General features: G+C 51.7%; 1 protein-coding gene across 1 annotated transcript; it reads right to left on the reverse strand.

The window, feature by feature from the left end:
• Positions 1–2,121: 2,121 nt before the first annotated feature.
• Positions 2,122–6,822, reverse strand: LOC119102760 (serine protease 27-like). Its single transcript, XM_037226215.1, has 2 exons — positions 6,663–6,822; positions 2,122–2,375 (listed from the first exon to the last, which is right to left on the reverse strand). The coding sequence occupies exons 1-2, from the start codon at positions 6,739–6,741 to the stop codon at positions 2,122–2,124; spliced, it is 333 nt and encodes a 110-aa protein (XP_037082110.1). The 5' UTR covers positions 6,742–6,822.
• Between the last annotated feature and the right edge of the window lie 18,826 nt (positions 6,823–25,648).

Genomic DNA, 25,648 nt, shown 5'->3' on the forward strand with positions numbered 1-25,648 from the left:
ACTGACCCTATCGAATGGGCGGAGTGGGTTGGCGTAAGGTTGATAAATAATAACGCCATTACGCATTCCGCGTACACCCAGTTTGTAAAGGTTCCGGCTGTCAACGTAAGTTACTGGGTTTCGTCGGCAAAATATGCAAACCGCGGCGATAAATCACGCGCCAGAAACGAGTGAAAGCTGAATGAACGGCTAAAGCGAGTTTCCTACGCCAGAGGAGGAATACCCAGCTTGCGGGACGCCTCGCTCAGAGCCGGGAGCCGGCCACACTCATTCGGATCGACTGAATGAGGCCGTGGACCCTGCCTAACCGAATCGGAAGGCGTTCAGGCGTCTTCCGTGGGTGGGTGGCGCCATTCAAGCCAAACCGGCCCAGGTGGGACCAGGATGGGACTTTCACCGCACGCGGTCGACCGGTGTGCGGCGGCTCCACCCTCTGGCCGCATACCACGCTGGCAGGCCGTTACGGCGGTGGGCTCAAATCTGCCAGCTCATGACGCCAGAAAACACGGAGCTTCGCGGGCGCGTGTGCCACGCTCGCACTGCACTGCAGCTCATAGTCGATGGTGCCCTTTGTTACACATTTTTTCTGAGGATTTGTACATATCCATCTGCGAGCCGTCAGCATTATGGCGAAGAGTCTGTAATTAGCTTCCGACAAAACGTTGACATTAGCACCGGCGTGGGCTGATAGTTCGTCTTAGAAAAGTGGGATTCCGTAAAAGAAAGTGAAGCAATGCCTCTCGGACCTGTCTGGAAAGGAAATATAAGGCGATAAAGTAAGGAGATGGCCTTTCTCGGCGCCTTCGATTGTCTTCCCAGGATTGGCTTCGGGACTTTCTAGCATCTGATCACGTGCCGTTACTGGGCCCTACAGAGCAGAGCTGGCGTGTTCTGAGAGGTTGGTAACACTTGGAAACGTCAGACTTTGGAAGACAAGTACATAAATCTTTGGGACGATGTGTCTACACCCCGGCATGCTCGCTTGCAGCTCACGGGTGTGCGTGCAGCGGCGCCACCATACGCGCCATCCGAACGCCATCACCCGTCATCAGGGCGCCATCATCCGTCATCTGGGCGCCGCTCCTCTCCTGCATGCTCCCGGAGTGCGCCGCCCCGCCGCGCGTGAGTCACGATCTGGCGCGCGGGTGCGCCACACTGACCGCGATCACTGCGGCGGCAGCAGCAGCCGGCCGGGCCGGGCGGGCCGTCGTCGACACGCGCGCTCAGCACGCGCCCAACCGGCCGGCGCTGCGGCAACACCATCCCTAATGACACGCATCAGCGCAGTCAGGGCAATTGGGTCATAGATCAAATAAAAGTTAAGTGACAACTAACAAAAGGGTGTGGAAAAAGTCCTGCGGTCCTATTCATAAATAAAAAGCCTTCGTCCGGCCCATGTGATGACTGAGGGGCACATTTGTTGTTTTCTAAAAGCCGGTTGCTGGGACCGTTGCCGTCTAGGCCTGATGACAAGCGATGGGTTTTGCCCCTGTGAATGCCATTTTCCGCCATTTCATTTCATTGCCCCGCCAATGCCATTTCATGTCTGGAATTATAAAAGTCCCTGTCTCATGATACCGCGTGACAATGGCTACGACGCGCTGTGTGGGAAAAGCATTGTGGCGTTATGCAGGGGGGTGGAAAGAGCACTGTGGTGCTGTGCGTTTTGGTGGGGGAAGCACCGTAGTGTTTTGCGTAAGATGGAAGAGACACTGATGCTGTGCGTCATGTAGCAGAGGCACTGTGGTATTGTGCGGTATGTGGAAGAAGAGCTGCGGTGCTGTGTGCCATGTGAAAGCATCTCGGCGAAGGTGCTTAATTATGCAAGTTCCGCGCTGGTATTACTCACGTAATCCACAACGACACGGCCACTGTACTGGCGCGAGTTAATGAAACCGTTGCCAGACTATGAATCAGGTACAAACCGAGCGGAGAGCGCGACCGCAGAATCCGGCAGGCACCGGGGTCCGGCTCCGCGGCCGGACCCGCGCCGGCGGCTCTCCTCCCCTCCTCCTGACCCCAGCGGCAGTGTCCAGGCTCGTCATCGCAGGAATCATGGGAAGCCACACCAGTACCCGACAGACCGTAGCGCTCACGTGGGTAAAATCCAGTTCAATGTGCCTACTGCCCAGGTACTGCCCAGGTACTGCCCAGGTACTGAGCTCGCAACCCAGGTACTGACTCGACGATGCAGTGCGCGGCGGTGAGCACCCAGCTGGGGCCGATCAGGGTGCCGCCGCAGTGCTGGCTCAGCAGCTGGCCCGTGTGCGGGTTCCGCTGGTGCAGCGACACCTGCCAGGGCCACTCGCCGTGTACCGCCCGCTCTCCGCCCACGATCCGCTGCGAGCGATGGTCACCGCTCCGCCGGCCGCACTCTGTAGGGGACAGGCCGACCAGCGTCAGGGCAGAGCATACAGGATCATAGACAGTGTCGGATCACTGCTCCGCCGGCCGCACTCTGTAGGGGACAGGCCGACCAGCGTCAGGGCAGAGCATACAGGATCATAGACAGTGTCGGGTCACCGCTCCGCCGGCGGCACTCTGCAGGGGACAGGCCGACCAGCGTCAGGGCAGGGCACACAGGATCATAGACAGTGTCGGGTCACCGCTCCGCCGACCGCACTCTGTAGGGGACAGGCCGACCAGCGTCAGGGCAGGGCACACAGGGGCACATATACAGACAGACGACAGTGCCGGGTCATTGCCCCGCCAGCCGGGCGCTGCCGGAGCGTCAGAATGGGTTAGTGTGGCCCGCACACATGGACACACGCGGATGTAGAGACACACACTGTCGGTGCGTGCCGCGTCACTGCTCCGCTGACCGCGTTCTGCTGGGACGAACAGGGAGAGTCCGGGCAGCACGGCGGGAAGAGCACCGGAAAGCGTCACAGAGCGCGCAGACTCAGATACAGATACAAGTGGCATGCAGGGCTTCAGTGTGCAGCTCACTGCGACGCCACCTGCGCTCTGCCGTGGACGGCCAGAAAAGCCAGAAAAGAGATCAGACATGGAAGCGCACAAAACGCGCAGGAGGTGCTTCAAGCGTCACATTGGCGAGACGAACATCGCAGGTGGCTGATACTCCAAAGGCACACAATTCCAGCGGAGAAGTTCGCGTGCAAGGTGGTCTCGTATTGCCTACGGGACCTGCCAAGGATGTTATTGCGCAGTTTAGCTTTCTCGGTTGGCCGATACCGCAGGTCATCAGCCGAGATATTCTGTGTCGTGTCTGCGGTCAGGACGGCATGAAGCTATGCTTCAGGGCATGGTGAACCCTTCAGCGACCACTCAGCGAGCTGGCAGGCTTGCCGGAAGGGCATCGCACATCAGTCTAACAAACGTCACAGAAGAGAACCTCACGGCACACGGCTCATGAGCGTAGAGATCCGGGGCTGCCACAGTATTAGGACGGGGGTCGAAATCAGCTCAGATCAGCTTGGCGTGGGTGCTGATCCCAGACACACACGCAATCGATGCGTTCGGACTAACGTTGACATAACAATAATGCTCATTAAAGGATGTCACCAGCTACCCGCAGCTTTTCGTCCAGTCACGAGTGCCAAAACAAAATGTCACGTCCATTCACGTTCAGACGTGGCATTCACAAAACAACGCGACCGTTTCCTGATTTTACGCCACCCGCAGCATAATAGCACAAACTTAATTCATTTCTAAGCTCAAAATAAGGTGTCGGATATAAGAAGCATCAGACAAATTTTTCTATTTTGCACGACTAGACGACCAGCATGCGCATCGCACCGCTTACGAGCAGTAAGTCTGGCAGCCCGGCGCAGCGTCGGATCTTTTCTACTTCATAAATTGTTGGAACGTCGCATACCCGCAGGATACAGGCTCACCAAATCGCTTGGGAGTGATTCGTAGCTAGCTTTTCTTCACAACATTTTTTTCTCGCTTGCTTGTCCTTCATAACCGGTAGTTAACAATTTTTTACAATCAAAATCGCAGATTCATTCAGTTTTGTTTCCAATTACTATGACACATCTTTCTTTCAGATAGATCACGCCTCCTCTACGGCGCATTCTGAATGCAGAATGAGTCATCATAATTTTTTAATATAACCTTTTCGCCACATCCGTTGACACGGCGGCATGACACGTGACAGAGGCTTGTGACGTGATGCCGTGAGCGCGTGAGAACCCCCCTCCCCACTGCGTGACGCACGGGCCGAACGCCTGTCTGGCAGGTAGCTCAAAACAGCGCGGTATTTGGCCGAGCGGTTGGCATACAGAGATCACGCCGGACGCCGAGAGCCGCGACTATTCCCTCTGGAGGCAGAGCCGCGACCATTCCCTCTGGAGAGAGAGCCGCGACCATTTCTTCTGGAGGCAGAACCGCGACCATTCCGCCCGGAGGCAGAGCCGTGACCATTCCACCCGGAGGCAGAGCTGCGACCATTCCCTCTGGAGGCAGAGCCGCGACCATTCCCTCTGGAGATAGAGCCACGACCATTCCCTCTGGAGGCAGAGCCGCGACTATTCCCTCTGGAGGCAGAGCCGCGACCATTCCCTCTGGAGGCAGAGCCGCGACCATTCCCTCTGGAGAGAGAGCCGCGACCATTCCCTCTGGAGGCAGAGCCGCGACCATTCCATCCGGGAGGCAGAGCCGCGACCATTCCCTCTGGAGGCAGAGCCGCGACCATTCCCTCTGGAGGCAGAGCCGCGACCATTCCCTCTGGAGGCAGAGCCGCGACCATTCCATCCGGGAGGCAGAGCCGCGACCATTCCCTCTGGAGGCAGAGCCGCGACCATTCCACCCGGAGGCAGAGCCGCGACCATTCCCTTTGGAGATAGAGCCACGACCATTCCCTCTGGAGGCAGAGCCGCGACTATTCCCTCTGGAGGCAGAGCCGCGACCATTCCCTCTGGAGGCAGAGCCGCGACCATTCCCTCTGGAGAGAGAGCCGCGACCATTTCTTCTGGAGGCAGAACCGCGACCATTCCACCCGGGAGGCAGAGCCGCGACCATTCCCTCTGGAGGCAGAGCCGTGACCATTCCACCCGGGAGGCAGAGCCGCGACCATTCCCTCTGGAGGCAGAGCCGCGACCATTCCCTCTGGAGGCAGAGCCGCGACCATTCCCTCTGGAGGCAGAGCCGCGACCATTCCCTCTGGAGGCAGAGCCGCGACCATTCCCTCTGGAGGCAGAGCCGCGACCATTCCTCTGGAGGCAGAGCCGCGACCATTCCACCCGGGAGGCAGAGCCGCGACCATTCCCTCTGGAGGCAGAGCCGCGACCATTCCACCCGGAGGCAGAGTCGCGACCATTCCGCCTGGAGGTAGAGCCGCGAGCATTCCACCCGGAGGCGGAGCCGCGACCATTCCGCCCGGAGGCTCGTCATTACGACGGCGACAAACTTTGACGAGTAGTGGCTCACGGCGGATTATTTTCTCATCTGCTCTCGCCCAATTTACCACTGTTTGTAAATGGGACTCCATTTGAGGAAAAGGTGAAAGTGGCTTCGCTTCTCTAATGGACTTCATAACTTGCCTCAGGTCGTTCACCGAGTGTGAACGCTGTAGCCAGGACGTGTCGGCGCCCTGAACAGCTGCTACGCAGTCACTGTGGGACTCCACTGCCGATTCGGCAGGGTTCGGAACATCCGTGGATAAGAATTCGTCTCTCATGCTTGCGATTAGTCACTAAATCCTGTTTAGCACAGTTAGGCTGTGCTTTTATTGGGACATTTATCAGGAACAGATTCATGGCAGCACGTCCCACTTATTCCTCCGTTAGTTACAAACCCCAAGCATGTCGGTACCCGCCTCAAAGCACACCAGAAAACACACTAAAGGATGACAGGGTGAATGAATAGGATCAAAATAGTACACACGGTAGCGACAAAGTCAAAGATGACTGAAATGCATAAGAACGGACACCTAGCAGATACCGCATTTTTCAGTAAGGCCAATGTGCCGGATATGATAATCACACCAGAAGTAAATGACATCATACAAAACGTACAAAACGTGAGAAAAGTGTAACAAAAAAGACGTGTAGCAAAATGTCTTACTGAGCGAAGGATGTCTATTTTAGGGATGTTTACACGTGTTTCACTCGCGAGCCTGTACTTTTGTGGGGTGAGGCGGACGAACCATTCGTTTCTCTTTATTTTGGAACTTTGACAAGATATGACTAGAATGATATGATCTTGCACGAGCTGAAAGGAGATCCTTACGGCAACATCCTGACGTAAACCCCAAGCGTATCGTGTCGCAGATCAGAAGTGATGTCTGTTGGCCGAAGAGAAAAACAAGGAAGAGGCGTTTGATTCGGATGGTTCCAGATGACTTATGATATAAACGCGGCTTTCTTGGTTTTACTCAACATTATATAGCCACACATGCAGTCTGTAAGTTTCTGCACGTCAAAATGCTGGCGGGTTTTAAAACACGCCTGTTCATGGGAGGCAATTGTACCTTTTATGCACCAACCTCGAGCTGTTCAACCATCCGCGTCGTGACGAGGCATTGATAACGCTTGTAGCAGGATCCGACTTTTTCAGCCAGCAGCTGCTGCAGCCTGGTTCATTGGCCACCCGACGTTCCCAAGACAAATTCGGCCATAGTTCGCCGTCGTAGCTCCGCCTGCCGGCCAGCGGTCGGCAGACAAGCTGCGAGCCAGTCCGGGCGCCGCCTCCCTCACCTTTGGCGTCGAGCGCAGTCAGTGTCCCGGCGAGTAGGCCACACGCGCAGAGCAACGCTGCGCCGGCATATCTGCTCATTCTGGCCCATGGCCCGCACCTCAGGAGGCGGGGGCGGGAGCCGGGACACACGCCGTCCACACACCAGCCATCCGCCGCGGCCGACGCACCGCCACTGACCGGGCCGGCCGGCGGCGACGGCGGCGCCGCGCGGCGGAGAGCGGACGAACTGACCGGCCGCCCTCTGCTGCGGGCTGGTCGGAGGCGCCGGCCGGCGTCCGCAGCAGCGGCGTCACCGGCCGGCTTCGGGCGCGGGCAGGGCGAAGGAGATCAGTTGTGGCTCTTAGCTGTCTAGAGATCAGAGGGACCTGACGCACGCATAGAGATGATGGCGTGCAACGCGCGTCACATCAGAAGCGCACCAGCTCTGGGCATTGTTGGTCATGATGCGGTGCCTTGTTGGTCATAATGTGGTGCCTTGTTGGTCATGATGCGGTGCCTTGTTGGTCATGATGTGGTGCCTTGTTGGTCATGATGTGGTGCCTTGTTGGTCATGATGTGGTGCCTTGTTGGTCATGATGCGGTGCCTTGTTGGTCATGATGCGGTGCCTTGCTGGTCCTGATTGTCCAGAAGAAACCCGTCACGTACAATGTCATCTCCTGGAGAAGTCTCATACTTGCATGGACACTGCGTGATACCGTGGAAGTCTGCTCATTGTGACACATGCCACCCACTCCTGACATATACGCAGCAAAGCCATATCAAAGAGTTCACTTGAATGATAACACAGATAACTAGGGAGAGCTGGAGGGGGGCGGGGGGGGGGGGGGCATTTACTGCGGAGTGTAACTAGGGCGTGATTTTACTGGCTACACCAACTGTCACCGGAGTCGAAGTGCTAAGTGCAAAAATCTTAAGCCTCTCAGTGAGTGACGAAGTGAGAGCCGACAGGGGAGGTGCACGTGCCCGTCTCTCAGTGAGTGCTGATGTGAGAGCCGACGGGTGCGGTGCACGTGCCCGTCTCTCAGTGAGTGCTGAAGTGAGAGCCGACGGGTGCGGTGCACATGTCCATCTCTCAGTGAGTGACGAAGTGAGAGCCGACGGGTGCGGTGCACGTGCCCGTCTCTCAGTGAGTGCTGAAGTGAGAGCCGACGGGTGCGGTGCACGTGTCCATCTCTCAGTGAGTGCTGAAGTGAGAGCCGACGGGTGCGGTGCACGTGCCCGTCTCTCAGTGAGTGCTGAAGTGAGAGCCGACGGGTGCGGTGCACGTGCCCATCTCTCAATGCGTACTGAAGTGAGAGCCGACGGGTGCGGTGCACGTGCCCGTCTCTCAGTGAGTGCTGAAGTGAGAGCCGACGGGTGCGGTGCACGTGCCCATCTCTCAGTGAGCGCTGAAGTGAGAGCCGACGGGTGCGGTGCACGTGCCCATCTCTCAGTGAGTGCTGAAGTGAGAGCCGACGGGTGCGGTGCACGTGTCCATCTCTCAGTGAGTGCTGATGTGAGAGCCGACGGGTGCGGCGCACGTGTCCATCTCTCAGTGAGTGCTGAAGTGAGAGCCGACGGGTGCGGTGCACGTGCCCATCTCTCAGTGAGTGCTGAAGTGAGAGCCGACGGGTGCGGTGCACGTGTCCATCTCTCAGTGAGTGCTGATGTGAGAGCCGACGGGTGCGGTGCACGTGCCCGTCTCTCAGTGAGTGCTGAAGTGAGAGCCGACGGGTGCGGTGCACGTGTCCATCTCTCAGTGAGTGACGAAGTGAGAGCCGACGGGTTCGGTGCACACCCCCGTCTCAATCAGTGAAGCCGACGTTCGCGAAAAAGGTTGATTAAAGCGTAGCTGTTTTGTTGACTTTTTTCTGGTTTGCTGTCAGAAAGCAAAAGTAATTCAAACATCACTGTCGATAAAGCCAATGACAATTAGTTTTCAAGGGCCTGCAGCAATGCGGTTATTGCGTTATGCGATAGCACCGGCAGCGATGGAGCATTTTAACACGCGGTAGGGTGGCGGTGGGGGTCAAATTGACCCCTCCGAAGGTTTGTTTTTCCAGAGTGGTTTCCGAACGACGCGGTGCAGCCACGCCAAGTTTTGCATAGCTGTAGATAACTAAATAACGGATTGCTTAGTATCAAAATTTGGACGCAACTTGTAAGGTCGCCGAACTATAACAGGTCAAAGTCAGGCCATGGTTTCAGCGATGTCAATTTCTAGGGAATCGTTCAATCTGATACAACAATGGAGGGTTAAACGAAGCCATACATATCTGAGATGCTTTCTCAGGCAACACAAATATTTAATGAGAAAATAAAGTTGACCTAGGGTCAGGTATGAAGGCTAGACCAAGGCCAAAACCAACCTGTTTTACCACTCTAGGGCCTGCTGTGTGGGATAGCTTTTGGTGCTCATTCTGAATTTATCGATAGCGGGAACCGCATTATACATCTTCCATAGGCTTCTTATAGGTCATAATGGGTCATTGACCTAAAACGACCCAGGTCAACATTTTGTTTTTAGGAACATGCTGCCTACCGTAATCTTTGTCGCTCATTCCAATGCAAAACTCAGAGAAGTCTCATATGCTTTTGGTCATCATGGCCTTCAAAAGGTCAAAAGAGGTCACTGACCTTAAATGAGCATGCGACTTTTGCTTTGAAACAGCAATCTGAGTTCTGGGGCATTTTAGAGACCACCCTGGAATTTGACCTTGTTTGACCTAATTTGACCCGAAGGTCACGACCTAGGAACCTCAAACTTTGAACTAAGTGAGTTTAGGTACAGATAAATACACTGTAGATTTGGTGTTTCTAGCTTCTGAGTTCCCGAGATCTCAGGGGGTCGAACTGACCCCCCGGACGAAAGGTTCTAGCCGGCCACCCGGTATTAAAAAGCAGATCTGACGCGATCTTGAATCCGTCTCTTTCCATGAACCTATCTATGCACTAAATAGAAAATGCCCATGGCTTTAATTTGTAAACCGGTGTTACAGGTAGCACGAATTGCAAGGGGGTTTTCCCACTGTCATCCATCCAACCCACAATTTGTGAATGTCTCAATGAATTATTTTCACAATTGTTTTACATGAGGTGCCATTTTGCAATCTGTTCCCCTTTCTCGGTCTTCGTTCCGGGGGATCCTGCTTGGTGTGAAAACAGCATGTAATTATATTCATATCTCTCATGTGGCCGTTGGTAGCAAAAGGAAACGCCGCCGGCACAGGGTGGTTGTTGTGAGCGAGTGGTTACAGGGTGCAGTTCAGAATCTGGATCGTCTGATCGTCACTGATGGAAACCTAGCCAGAATCATACTTCGGAACCAATCTTCTCTTATTGCTGAAGCCGTTTCTCTTACACATCACATGATATTAAAACAATGCAAAGGCTATGGACGAAAATGTAATTTTACATCAATATATATATATATATATATATATATATATATATATATATATATATGTGTGTGTGTGTGTGTGTGTGTGTGCATGCATGTATATGTATTCAAATCAACGCAGGCCAATGACACTGGTCAGCTCAACTGGGTGAGCAAAGGCCCACCCATTGACAAAGCCTTGCCTTGCGTTCTTCCGAGCCTTGGAAAGGCTGGGAAGAAAGTGGGGCTGCTCAGATGTAAAACAAAATGGGACACATTTTCCTATGTGTGACGAAGAGACCCTCTTCGAAAGAAATGTCGGCGTACATATAAAAAAGCGGACGGTAAGAATGCACTTTTTAGGAGACCGAAAGGTTTCCAGGAGCTTCATAAGAAGGGCAGAGTATTGGTCGCGGCTCCGGCTCGCGCCATGTTCGGCCTGAAATATGGCAGTCCGTGCAAAAACACACCTCCGTTCGTTTACCAGCGCGCATTAAACTCCACAATTAACGACGAGGAATACTGCGGAAACGTCTCTTCGACCTCGCACGTCGGAAAGGCACCGCGTGTAGGTGTAGGTGCGCACAACCTAGTCCGGTTGTTAGGTTTTGAGGGAACGTCAACTGCATGGGCTATTGGCGCCTCACACCCAAGTGTATACGCTAATTCATCATTAATCCTTCAGCTGGTCGCGTAATGCATTGTCTATATTCTGAGTGATCAATACGTATGATACCTCCAGTAGGACTTGCCGACAATAAAATTTTCAAACTTCAAATTATTCAATGTTTTTCCTCAATCTAACCCACATCTGGGGTGCTGAGAAAATCCCGTGGCTCGGAGAAAAATGTAAAATTTTCACGATTTTCAAACTTTCCCCAAAACAGTGTATGGCAACAATGTCTCAGACAGACGCAAAAATATGCCATTTTTTAATGACAAAATTTGCTCTTGAGACTAGCCATAACATCCATTCAGGATCAATGAACGAATCAATATCATCATGAAGTCAAAATATACCGGCATCAACTTCGGAGCAGGAAACAATGTTTTTATACTGGCAGATAGGATTATAATGACAATTGGGATCATACCGGTGGTTGTAATTTGCTCTTGTGGTGTAGGTTTGCTACATCGTACAGCGATTACCATATTATTGTAGAGGATAATGCTACCACAAGGTGTACGATTATCCTAGTCGTTTTTATTAATAAGCATCTATTACACTTCTTATCATCTTCGATTCCCAGATAAGAATACATTTTCCCGACTTCATGGTGTAATCGTTTGATTAAATAAGGAAAATGGTGGTGTTTTCGGCGCCGAATCGTAAAAATAAAAAAGGTGTGAATATTCTTCTCAGTATAATCACGAACGCCATCCAAAGCATGACATGATAACGACATGAAATAATAATAAATGCCAACAGCAAGACGCTGAGATGTCAAACCTTCATTAGCTGAGATGGTGGAACGTTTCGACATGACTTTCAAAGGCCCGCGGTCCCCTTCCCTGATTTGTGGTTCACATTTTCAGCTTCTGGAAGATGAACATAATCAGCCGCCTACAGCGCGACTGCAAAGTGCGCTCCGGCATCTTTGGAATATGGAGATAAACAACATAAGCCCTATGTTTTCGTCCGGCTCTCCGACTTCACGTCACGGCTCACAACGCACGAAATAACGCTACCTGACGAACAGGAGGACGACCGCCCAATCCCGCACTGCAGTGATGCTGATTTGGCGGGGTATCATGCGTACGGGACGACCAGTTTCAAATGATATTAGTTTAGGGTGGGGCGGACAAGGCCCAAATGCCAGTGGTTAGGGCCATTTTACTCTTTTTTAAGGACACTTTTCAATGACTGACCTTACGCATCGGTGTTGCATACGTGTTGCATGCGTCAAATAACCACTCCCACAAAATCGCACTGGACGAAGTCAGCCTGCAAGGAATAGTGATGTCAATTGCACAGTTTTCGATCAGAATTGTATACATCGTCAGTTAACAAACAGAATAAAATAAGTGCGCGAAGTTTTTGGAATATATAAACAAAATGAATTGGTACAAACGCATGTACACTTTAAATGATGCCGTGCGAGAGTCAACCGACACGAAAGGCACAGCACTATCTTGGTACAGTCACTTTGTTTGTGTGTCACGAATACACATTTGAGCTTCAAATGACTCTTAACGCAATACGTGTGCACATTTTGATGCCGATATATCAAAACCTGACCGTACGTCTTGTTATCGCACACAGAGCCCAAGTACACGTTCTCAGAAAGATGCTGATAAGATTCAACCTACCATAAGTAACAGCGTGAAGACAAAAGGGTTCTGAGAATCCGAGCAAGACCGCTCTCACCTAGTCTTTTTCCTCTTGACCCTGGAATCACCGACAAAGGTCTCAGGAATGTGCTGTATCAGTGTACATGGCACTACAGACACTTGCTACTGATTCGATGTGGGTTCTCTCCTGTTTCAGCATTACAAGCTACGACCAATGCTACAGCAACTATCTGTGCCGCTTAAAGACTGCGAGGTCATTTTACGGATTTAGGACAAGCACAACTTCCGACTAAACACAGAAGTATACCAAATGTGATCGACCGCAACTTGGAAGGATGTATATGGCCCCCTGGTTGAATGCAGTTGTTTTGATCTATTCCTGCTTGCATATCTGGGTAAGAGATTTTGGACTTCCATGCATATATATATATATATATATATATATATATATATATGATCGACCGCAACTTGGAAGGTTGTGTATGGCCTCCTGGTTGAGTGCAGTTGTTTTGATCTATTCTTGCTTTCATATCTGCGTAAAAGACTTTGGTCTTCCATGCATGGACATGTGTATATATATATATATATATATATATATATATATATATACATATATATACATATATATATGTATATATATATATATACATATATATGTATGTATATATGTGTATATATATATATATATATATATATATATATATATATATACTGGCACAACTCGACAGAATCCCTTTTTGTGTTTGATCTAAAACAACCGCCGACTTAGCATTGACGATGTTTTTCATGTATCGTTGCAGTTTCCGGGCCTTTGACTTAGCATTACTATTTAGATCAAAGATGGTTCGTGTAAAATTGCTCATGTATTCGTCAATCTGTGCATTCTCATGTGTCGAGGTTCTATCTCATCATCAGGGAAGTATTAATGGACCACTAACCAAGTTTTGAGTTTGTAAAGATGAAAATCGTGCATTACTATCCACAAAATAGTTGAGTATGGAGAAGACGAATAATGCATAGCTAATGAAAGTAAGAAAAACCCTTTTATTGCTTTGGTACACATAAAATACATTCATAATGTAGACACTGCAAAGACACGACCACAGCGCCACAATTACATATGTGGTACTCACGGCCTTCCACCTATTGACACCAGGGTTGTGTAAGAATGTGTTTGTCAATTAAGGGCTAGAGATACTTCGTTGATAAACATGCTTTTCCGAATCTGAAGGCGTGTTCTGTAGCACTGTCGAGTCGTTCATATTTGCCGTTCGTGATCGCGCTTTCCAGACATAACGGCCGTCAATTGGCCCTCAATAAATAGTATGTCACATTAGATGACGTAGTCAAGCTATGCCGTATTGAGGAGCGAACTTATTAAACAGAGAAATTTATTGCCCTGTAAAATCCGTTTCACTTAAAAGTATATCCATAGTTATATGAGTTTCTTTATCATATCTCATGCCTGCTTCAGTATCCTCAAATGTGGAGCCGTCCTCTTAAGACGTGTAATGGTGCTTACAGCTTGCAATTTACATTGCACGAAAATGAGATGTGATGCATTTTTATGCATTATGTTGCGATTCAAAGAGAGCGATTGAGCTCAATCACATGAGGATTTATGAAAAGGAAGCTTGGTGGATGGATGGAATGAAAAACTGGCCGACGAGATCAGACTGAAGCCGGAACTTTTGATCCGTGCATAATTGTACCTGACTGCAGATTCTTTTAGTCTGAAGCCGATTCCGGCTATAGCAGGTTAAGAGCGTGTTTAATACCAATGAAATTGGCGGCATTGTTTCGGTTTGCTACGGAATAGTCGTTTTTCTATCAAGCCAAGCGTATGAAGATAGCTCCGTTCTATAAATGTATGCTTGATAGACGGGGAATATCGTGCAGTTTATGCTATTTTTTCCCAAATTCAGGGGGTAACTGTCACTCTGTCCAACCCTACTAGTCCCCCGCCTAGGATAAAATGATTGTCAGTGCTGTCCAATAGGTGAGGTATTTACCGCATTGCACATGAGATCAAGTTTTCTTACAGGCGGAATGGGCCAAGGCATATAATGCTCTCTGAATTTGAAAATTTGCAGTCCCGCGTATAGCTAGGTGTCAGATTGGTATTTATGAACCATCCTACAAAGACCGCGAACTGTTCAAGACCGGCAACGGGTGGGCTCAAGACATTCGAACGTTTGCCGCACCCTCCAATTTATAAATGAATAAGAAACAGGGTTGCAAATTGATTTTTTACTGTTTGAATGGACTACATTCTTGACTGGTATGACCAATATCGATCTGAGTGAAACCGATTCCGGAACGAAACGAAGGTCACGTTTTCTTGGGCCGGAGAGTCGACCCAAAATTATACCATTTCTGCTCAGGGTGTAGTTTGGAGCCAAACCGATGATCTGTGATTTGGACCTGGAATTCCGTGTTAGCGGACTCAAGTGCAAGAACGCTGTGCGCAAGGCTGTAACCATCGCGAGAGATGGAGTAGCAGCGGGAGGGGGGGGGGGGGGGAAGGGGAGCTCAGGCACATTTTCCACACAGTCATTGACTCTCACGTTGGCCACAAAATACACTTTCTCCCCATCCTATCGTTCAAAATGCATTGTTTCAGCAAAACTGTCCGCCTTAGACTCTGATCTTCCCTACAGTCTCTGAACTGAGCTTGCGCACATTACAGCAAAGACCTAGCACGAATCCTTTTCCGAATGGGCAACAGCGGGGCCTAGCGGCAACAAACCGAATGAAGGCTGGTGAGCTGTGTTCTATTTGGTAGGTGGCGCTAGTTGAAGAGAAGCAGATGGCGCTCCGCATCACAATATTGCAGCGCTGCAAAAGACCGACCACGGCGCAGCGTCCTGCACAGAGGCGTTTACATTGCATGTGTGGTGGGGCGTTGGTTGTGGCGCTGTTGTCCCTGAAGCGCTATGTTGCCTCTGGCACACCAGTGACGACCCTTTGACCTTATTTGCCGCAACAGAGCTTTCTGAGAAGGCTTAACCAGGATGCGCTGCTAGCATACGAACGCATGATCGATAATTTTAATGGTATTTTCTATTCCGGCCATTGATAATGACATTCTCAACTCTCGATTCCTCGGAGCGGGCAAATCGATCAGAATGTTATCCAATTGCTTAATTTTATCTTAATGTTTGTGTGTGGTGTGTGGTGTGTGTGTGTGTGTGTGTGTGTGTGTGTGTGTGTGTGTGTTGTGTGTGTGTGTGTGTGTGTGTGTGTGTGTGTGTGTGTGTGTGTGTGTGTGTGTGTGTGTGTGTGTGTGTGTTGTGTGTGTGGTGTGTGTGTGTGTGTGTGTGTGTGTGTGTGTGGTGTGTGTGTGTGTGTGTGGTGTGTGGTGTGTGTGTGTGTGTGTGTGTGTGTGATGTTTTCTACACGTACTTCACATCATACCAATTGACATGAAATTTGTCTTTGGTCCTCCCGCTGTTAGCCAGGTGTGAACAACGTTGGCAACAAAACGGATCCGAAAAGTTTGCTTGCTTTTGCAGCTTGTTAACTCAAAGGCAGAGAGCACGTTGGAACTCATTTTACAGCTGCCCTCATGCACCAAGCTTTCACACCAAAAAAAAATTGCGAATTCGTGCGGGTAAAATGCACCACGGACAGGCGCTATGGACGCTGTGCGGTGGCTTCACGCTCATGCTGTCCTAATATTCAGCGAACTTTTTTTCAGAATGAGGTGCAGTGAACTGCGTTTTCGGAGTTCACCTGATCCCTCAGGGAGTTGGTAGTTTCAATGGGTTTCATCAGGAGCCCACATTTTTAGGCCTCCATTTTCTCATGCCACTTGGTCCTTTGCACTTAAAGCATGTTGAATACGCGTGTCCGTCGTGCACTTATTAGTTCTTAGCAGGGTTGCAGCCAAAAAGCTGGGAACACGCCCCTCCCCTCCCAGCCAGCCCTAGGGAGGACGTCCTCGGCCCCTCCCTAATCGATGGCCGTCGACAGAAAGTTAAGAAAAGTTTGTAAAGCTTTGAAACTATCGCAATTATACGTGTAATTGCACTTCATGTATGGACGCTCAAACGAGCATTAATGGAATCCATAGAGCCCAATGCAATTTGTTCGGGAAACCTGAACATTCTCGATAAGTATCCATTGCTTGTCAGCGTCGTCAAGCATGAGACTGAACTCGAAGCGAAAGCAAATGTGACATGATTACAGTGATGCTACAGGTTGCATTAGCAGGCCGCTGCTCACCACGCGGATGCAGCTGCACGTTTGTGCTTGAGCGGATGCACTCGCTGAGCCTCGGCGTGCTCTAACATACGGCGCCCGACTGTATGCGTGGGCAGCGGGGGTTACCGACCAGAACCCCTCAGCCGAGTGCGGTTGCGTGCTGGTGGAGGCGTGTGCCGGGAAGTGGCCATTGCGTCAATGTAGCTGGAGCCGTGTGGTTCTGTTTACTGTGGCTGGCCAATGGTCACATAATAGCCCATTTTGTAACGCGACATTGAGCGTTGTTTGGTGTTGCGCTGCCGACACTTTCACCAGCGCCGATTTAAAGCAACCCCCAGCGGAACAGAGCCAGCGTTCGGGAGGTAGCCAGCCCTACCTCCGCCATTCTGAGCCCCCTTACAGCGCCCCTGTTTTCTGCCCCACCCTGGCCAGCGCCTGCAGCCGCCCCTGCTTCTGCCCCACCCCTAGCCAGCGCCTGCAGCCGCCCCTGCGCGGCGCCAGTCGGCTGAGTCACGCCACCCGGTCGACACGTGACCGCCAGCTGACGGCCGCGCCCGGCCACGACCCCGATACACGCCGCGTGCGCCGGCTGCCCGCCGGCCTGCCCGCCACCGCCGCGGACAACGGACGAGCGCGCGGAAACGGAACCGCGCGCCAACACAGCCCACCACTGGCCCCGGACGGCGGGGACGTCATCCAGGGCGAGCGGCCATGTTTTGGGACGCCACCTGGCCGGACGGGCCAGCTGTCTACGAGGTGCTATCCCGCACCATTGATCTGGGCTTTGTTCTCATCCATGACCGCCGCGCAGCCATGCGGGATCACGAGGCTGGGGGCTGGGCATATCCGGGACCGCATCAGCATGACCCAGCGTGATCGGGCGTGTCTGCAGCTTCGCGCTTGTTTGCGGCCCGACGTCCCTGCATTCAATTCATACATCCTTGAATCTCCGTATACCATATATGATAAACATCTCGTCTATCATATATATGGTTATCATATATATATATATATATATATATATATATATATATATATATATATATATATCATATATGCTTACTATGTATACAATAAACCACTTATTTTCATGCATACGAATCTAAATGTACATGTATATAGCATGCACGTATATCGCATATGTAGCGTATGACAGGAACGGCTCTCGTCTTGGGGAGTTCCCATTAATGACGTGTCGTGCCATAGCCGGGCTCGTGTCCGCTGCTGTCACTCGGCACAATCTAGAGCTTCTCGAGCCATCTGTCGGCCGTTTCGTCAGCCAACTGCAAGCGAGGCGGGCGGGTGGCTGGTCCGGGATGCCCAGCGGGCACTGGGCGCGCTGTTTTGTGCTGGCTCAGGGCCGGGGCACGGCTGCTGTTGCCAGCCGCCGGGCGCTCCCAATGCCCCGAGCTGACTGCCTGCGAACTTACAGTCTGGTTCAACTACATACACAATGGTCATGTATGTACATTCATACACCATACACCCGGATCCCAGGCGTAGATGCTGTGCCCGAGCGCTCCGACTATGGGTTCATTCGAGCTCCTGTGGTCAGTGCTCTTGAACCCAGGCGCACAATCTAGTCTATGGCCTTTTTAATTCTCAGTGTCAGGGAACTGTGACATTTTAATTGGAGAGCATTGCATCAGTTGGGTCGAAGTTTAGCTGCACAGGCACTCGCCTACATGACGCGCCTCCGATTCGTGTTGTGCAGGGTCAGCACTCCAGTTCATCGCTGAGAGCTGATATTTCTCTATTTGACACATTTGCGCGGCATTGTTCAGATACCCTGCTCATTACCCAAAACGTCGCGGCACTGTTCAGTCAGATACCCTGCTCATTACCCAAAACGAGACTTGCTAAGCAAGTTTTGTTTCGTTCACAAGATGCAATCTGTCAGGAGCGCAGGAGCGCAGTCGCAACTCGTTGCGAAGGGCTGGTTAGTCTTTCAAGCACGTGTTCTGTGATTGCCTGCCGGCATTGATAGTAGCGTCAAACTAGAGTATATTAGTGCTCTCTAACACTTGTGCTAGCTTTTCAGGCTCAACGTGCAAAACAACGGTTTGGGTACTGCAGAGTTGGGCTGGCGGTTGACGTTTTAGAGAAATATTGTTCTCTTCTGCACATGTTTATTTCTGATGGTTTGTATATTTACGCCGCTTACTAACCAGTTGCTTGTGCTCCGAACCATTCGAAATACATCGTTCTCTTTCGCTGTATACCCCGCTTCAGGGCTTGTAATGAGGCAAAATTCCGGCAGTTGTACGTGCAGTGCGGTGTTACAATACGGTTAGTCGTGCAAAAAAACATCGCGACCAGACAAGTTGCGTAAAGGAGGATACGTGATGAAGTACACGCGAAAAAGTGCGGTACAATAATTGCATAAACGAAAAAAGGTGATGAATGGAATTCGTGCAAAAGGAAATTTTTCCTAGGAATGCGCAAAGAAGGGTTAACAAAGTCATGCGATACGAATAATCGCGCATACGAAGAAATGCTACACCAAGCATTGCATGCACAGATAATGCGAGAAGACGTATGTCATGCATAGAGATTTGTGATGGGAAGATTCGTATGTGTTAACTTTTTTGTGCACACTGTGTGCCTCTCCCCTGCCTCTGACTTAAAAATGTCGCTACGTACAGCCACGCGGCAACTGCAGCGAAATCTGCACACTATGTACATTGCAGATTGCATATCATGTCTGTGACGCATGTCATGCCAGCTCTTCACCCAACGGTTGGCCAGCGCGGTGGTGCGCAGCTGGACCGAAGCCCGCAGGTCTCGACCTGCGTCGCACTAAACTGCGACCCAAGCGAGCGATATTGATCGTGTCGGCCGGCTGTGATGGCAACGCTGGCCGCGCTGACACGCGCCAGCAGCATCGCCAGGCTGCCGGCTCCGTCGGTGGGGTCACGGCCGGCCAGGCTCTTTGTGGGCTGGAACAGACCCGACCGAAGGGATCAGACGTGGGACGCGGATTTGCATGAAACTGGATTGGCAAATCGCCATATCAAATAGACTGAATCGCGTTAAAGTGACGATAAAAAACTAGACGTGCATGAAGTTCATGTAGGGTTGTTGCAACAAACGCGGAGCCTGACATGGTTTAGTCGTGAATGACTAATATCAATAGCCTACGTGAATTACAGTGGTGGCAATGAGCACGCCTCTGTGCATAATCTGGTAAAACTGCGCGCAACAGCGTTCTCGGATGCTTCGTGTAGGTTTCTACCACCCGATGTAGCCTTAGTTCAGCCGACCAAAAGCTGTTCTGTCATTCCATGACTTTCCCTAGTGCCCTGTTCTGAATCCTTTGTCGCCACTCACTGGATGCTTTTGGCACGCTCGGTGGATCCCTCGTCCCACAGCATGCGAACAAAGCGCCGTTGCTCCATCGTTCCGTTGCCGGTCACAGCCACTGCTCCCCCTCCCCTCCCCCAGCACCCCGAGCGTGGCCTTGTCAGCTGACGCCGACTCTGCGAGAGCGGGCAGGTGGGACGGAGCGTGTACCGACCGGCGGGAACAGGCAGGTGGCGTGGGGCGTGTACCGACCGGCGGGAGCAGGCAGGTGGGACGGGGCGTGTCCCGACCGGCGGGAGCGGGCAGATGGGACGGAGCGTGTACCGACCGGCGGGAGGGGGCAGGTGGGACGGAGCGTGTCCCGACCGGCGGGACGGGCAGATGGGACGGAGCGTATACCGACCGGCGGGAGCGGGCAGGTGGGACGGAGCGTGTCCCGACCGGCGGGAGCGGGCAGATGGGACGGAGCGTATACCGACCGGCGGGAGCGGGCAGGTGGGACGGAGCGTGTCCCGACCGACGTCCGGGCAGCTTCCCCCGGCGGGAGTGCTGACGGGACGCTGCCTCTTCTAACGGCGTGCACTTGCATCGCACCACGAAAACAGCGTCCAAAAGCATAACATGCAGACTTCCCGCAAGATCGTGAGCATCCTTTTTCGAACCCACTTTGATGAAATGCGGCATTTCGAAATGCCGAAAATGTGGCGTTGGCAACAGCCAATCACGAGCCTCTTTATGCAGACCCACTTGGATGCGTCGTGGCATTTCGGAATGGCGCAAACGTGTCATGTGTCCGCAAGAACTCACAATGCACACACACGTTGGAAACGCCTGCTTATGCAATCACTGAGTTACTGTATGTACAATGCACATGTCTACCTGCACATTCACTGGCGCTCCATAAAACGACGACGATGATGACGACGCGCGTCGCGTTCCTCTAAAAGCTCTTTCTCTTTATCTCCCTCTCTCTCTCTCTCTCTCTCCTCTCTCTCTCTCTCTCTCTCTCTCTCTCTCTCTCTCTCTCTCTCTCTCAACAGATGCACATGAACTGTTGCATTGCGCGGCGAAGGTAGAAATAACTGAGACACACCCTGCAGTGTACAACAGATACATGCGACGTTTAGCTCACTGCTGCTTGTCGGATGACTTGACTCCTTCACCCCGATCGATGACATTGTGGAGAAGTTACCTCTGTTCGCAGACAGGCACGTCTGCTTATAAAGCGGGTGAAGCACCTTGGTTTTCTGAGAAAAGATCAGAGATATCGGTCGGCCTGCTGCGCAGAAATGTGATGCTTGTTTGGACCCTGCAGTCCTTTGTCAAGCTGTAGGGACCTATGCTTTCGTGCCTGAAGCCGCGAATAACTTAAACTACGCATGCTAACACGTAGCACCCAGTACATAGATACCCCATGACTAACGTTCTGAGAAGCTAACCAAGTGCACAACAGGCACCACCGTCATCCGAATTCAGGGATCGCCTGGCATCCTGCCAACTGGCATGCCCCAGCCTGGCTTCGGGTACTTCCGCGCAGCACAACTGAGCACCATACGAAGCGGACATAGCCGTTCATTATACACGAGCATTCGTCGTCCTATATGTGTTGTACCGCACTGACAGCGGCGGGAGCGCTGTATGTACCAGCCACGATATGGATCGCCCGCCATCTACGCGTCACACAAGCGCCCGGAACTGCCGAGTCCTGGCACGGTGCCAACGGCGCCGGTCACCAGACGGTCGACTTTGCTGTCTGGCCGGCCGTTGTCATGGGAAGGTCGCAAACTCGCAGCGAGATCGGAGGTACGGAGAGAGGAGATAGGCGGCACCAATCTCGTGGCAGAGTGAGGAGAAGTCTTGCCGCCCATGAGAACAAGTCAAGCGTACCCGGACTTCCGTCAGTGGTCTCAAAGTCGATCACGAAGAACAGCCCCGGCCAAGGACAACAGTGGGCGAAGGGACCGTTTCAGAAAGGAAGTCAGGCAAACGTTGACCTAAGCTTTTTCGTTGCCTATATTTGGAAATATCCAACCACCTCCAAAGGTTTGCACTCTTCATAAAGGGTTGATGTAAATATATAACAGCCAATGTTCGTGGGTAGATACTCGTGACGCAGATCCTAGCGTTTTGGGTAAATTATCGCATCATACGGTTTTGTTTCATAACTTTTTTGCGGTCGCCAAGTATTTCAGTCGCCAATGTTCGTCACGCTACCATTCGTAAACGTCTTTGTTCGTACACAAACTATTTGAATCACACGTATGATAAGCGCTAATGTACATATCGTAGATGTCCGTATGACAAATGAGCACACGATCAGGGATGAATAACAGGCATCCGGCAATCTTTGCTCCGACAGGCTCAATACAAACCATTCGTGGAGCATCTTTTTATTTGGCTCCAACGTTCACGTTAGAAGCAATATTGTCGTCGAGTGCGAATACAACCAACTACGTTTATATTCTGGACAAGTTGCCTCAGTTGGTCGGAACTGGAGGACGAGACCGGCAGCTCGCTTCCGTCGCATTCTCTGGCGTGAGGGCGGACAGCCAGCTGCCAGCGTCTGCCAGGACGGGGCCGATGGCGTCGGCACCGGCGCCCGTGTAATTCTGGCTCGCCTTGACCCGCTTGCTGGAAAGACGAACCTGATGGTCTTGGCACCCTCGTCTAGAACAGCGCGTCCCGTCCTACTCGCCTCCGAAACATTATTCTGGGGATGACGCTATCAGACATTCCATCATTGACTGTGAGATTCTCGCACATGCTGACCACGCAGCTCGGCATCACGAGTACCTGCCACATGGGCACCATGGTCGTCAAGCTTCTCCTATCCATTACAACATGGGCACCATGGTCGTCAAGCTTCTCCTATCCATTACAACATGGGCACCATGGTCGTCAAGCTTCTCCTATCCATTACAACATGGGCACCATGGTCGCCAAGCTTCTCCTATCCATTACAACATGGGCACCATGGTCGTCAAGCTTCTCCTATCCCTTACAACATGGGCACCATGGTCGTCAAGCTTCTCCTATCCATTACAACATGGACACTATGGTCGTCAAGCTTCTCCTATCCCTTACAATATGGGCACCATGGTCGTCAAGCTTCTCCTATCCATTACAACATGGGCACCATGGTCGTCAAGCTTCTCCTATCCATTACAACATGGGCACCATGGTCGTCAAGCTTCTCCTATCCATTACAACATGGGCACCATGGTCGCCAAGCTTCTCCTATCCATTACAACATGGGCACCATGGTCGTCAAGCTTCTCCTATCCCTTACAACATGGGCACCATGTCGTCAAGCTTCTCCTATCCATTACAACATGGACACTATGGTCGTCAAGCTTCTCCTATCCCTTACATATGGGCACCATGGTCGTCAAGCTTCTCCTATCCATTACAACATGGCACCATGGTCGTCAAGCGTCTCCTATCCATTACAACATGGGCCACCATGGTCGTCAAGCTTCTCCTATCCATTACATATGGGCACCATGGTCGTCAAGCTTCTCCTAATCCATTACAACATGGGCAACCAATGGTCGTCAAGCTTCTCCTATCCATTACAACATGGGCACCATGGTCGTCAGCTTCTCCATATCATTACAACAATGGGCACCATGGTCGTCAAGCTTCTCCTATCCATTACAACATGGGCACCATGGTCGTCAAGCTTCTCCTATCCATTACAACATGGGCACCATGGTCGCCAAGCTTCTCCTATCCATTACAACATGGGCACCATGGTCGTCAAGCTTCTCCTATCCCTTACAACATGGGCACCATGGTCGTCAAGCTTCTCCTATCCATTACAACATGGACACTATGGTCGTCAAGCTTCTCCTATCCCTTACAATATGGGCACCATGGTCGTCAAGCTTCTCCTATCCATTACAACATGGGCACCATGGTCGTCAAGCTTCTCCTATCCATTGCAACATGGACATTATGATTGTCAAACTTCCCCTTTCCATTTCAGTAGTACATGTTTCGAGCCACAACATTTTCAATGCGTTAAATATTAGCATTGCCGTGAAATATATCAAAATTAAGCACTTCGCCCTCGGCAGCGCCGGGTCTCACAACAGAAAGATCATCAGCGAAGCCATATCTAACTTGGCAGGGTACAGAGCATCAGGAGGGGATCCGTGCTGCACGCTGCCCAGAACGGGTCAGAACAGCACAGGGTGGGAACGAGCACAGAACACAGGGCAGGAGAGGGGCAGGACGTCGGACGACATAGAGGACAACAAGGACGGTACAGCAAATTGAGAAGAAGACAGGTCAGAGGGCTGCCCTGAGGTCAGGACGGAGGACAAAACAGGGGGCAGGACAGAGGACAGGACAGAGGACAGGTTTAGGGCAATGCAGGGCAGGGCTGGGTGAAATCAAAAACAGTACAGTACAGAACAAGCTGGTTATAAGACAGGTCAACGCGGAAAGCAGTAAAGGTCAGAGGACCAAGCAGAGTTGGGCAGGATAAGGCTGGACAAATGCCAGGCGCGTCAGAGCATAGAACGGGGAAGGGACAGGGGATTTAACACTTAGGGCAGGGGGCATGAACAGAGGGCAGAAGACAGAGGGCTGCGCGGGCGAAATAAACATGGGATGAAACGGCACGAATCGAGAGGAGACGAGACGAGACAAAGCGAAACGGGGCGGGGAATGGCAAGAAAGGCGAGGTGGTACAGAGGAATGAGCTGGACAGAACAGACAGGCCCACTCGTAGAACGGCGGACAAAACAGGCAAGACGCGACATGGCACGGCACAGTACGACACGACACGGCACTGTAAGGACGGACTGCTCTTGTCTTGCTCTGTTCTTTATTATTTTACCGACGAACTGGGACAAGGCGTTAGTTTCGCCGATGGCTATCACCGCTATCACCGATATTCTCTTCGGTTATCTCAGTTGGTCGAGAGCTGTACTCGTGACCAGAAGATTATGGTTCGAATCCTAGCATTTCAAAGCAAAAAACTTCTGCCGGCGTCGCACGCGTGGCTGAAAGGCAAACGCTATTCAACATAAACTCAGAACTCCATAGCACCCGGCGAAGGCCGGGGACTGAGGTGATGGACACGACGTGTGCACACACCAGACGAGAACGAAAGCCCGAATAATCATGCCACCCAAGGCCTTTATCCTTTCCACTGACCTGCTCTCTGTCGCTCGACATCCCTTATGTCCCCCGTCCTCTGACCTCCATCGTTTCATTTACTGTGCCTTATTTCATCGTCCTGCACAGTCCTTTGTGATTACCCGTGCTCCCCGTCCGGCCCCCCCCCGTCCTGCCGGGCGTTCTGGCCTGCATGCACCGTCTTTCTGTGTGGTATGATACCTGTCTTGTGTCGTACCGAACCATGGAGAGCCCATGTCCGGCCGGGCATTCTGACCTGCCTGCACTGTCCGTCTGTGCAGTATTATGCCAGTCTTGTGTCGTACCGAGCCCTGGGGAGCCCCTGCCCTGCCGGATGCTCTGACCTACCTGTACTGTCTGTCTGTGTAGTATTATGTCTGTCTTGTGTCGTACCAAACCCTGGGGAGCCCCTGCCGTGCCGGGCGCTCTGACCTGCCTGCACTGTCTTTCTGTATGGTATGACGCCTGTCGTATGTCGTAGCGAACTCTGGGAAACTGTCCTGCCCATTTGTCCTCTTTCAAGTCATTTGTCCTGATCCGCTCCGTCCTGACATGTCCTCCGCCCTGTCCTCTGCGCAGTCCGCTGATTGTACGCTTCTCTGTCTTCTGTGGCGTCCTCTGTGCTGTCCTGTATCCTATATCCCGTCCTCTAAGCTGTCCTGTGTCCTATCCCCTGT

Source organism: Pollicipes pollicipes, unplaced genomic scaffold (assembly GCF_011947565.3).
Source record: "Pollicipes pollicipes isolate AB1234 unplaced genomic scaffold, Ppol_2.1 Scaffold_5724;HRSCAF=6776_pilon_pilon_pilon, whole genome shotgun sequence".
NCBI classification, from domain to species: Eukaryota; Metazoa; Arthropoda; class Thecostraca; order Pollicipedomorpha; family Pollicipedidae; genus Pollicipes; species Pollicipes pollicipes.

What these genes read in the sequence shown, in the direction of transcription:
- LOC119102760 (XM_037226215.1), bottom strand. Translation starts at nt 6,741, where the DNA reads ATGAGCAGATATGCCGGCGCAGCGTTGCTCTGCGCGTGTGGCCTACTC. An exon ending in GACTGCGCTCGACGCCAAAG is followed by an intron (nt 2,376 to 6,662) that starts GTGAGGGAGGCG and finishes TGTCCCCTACAG; the next exon opens with AGTGCGGCCGGCGGAGCGGT.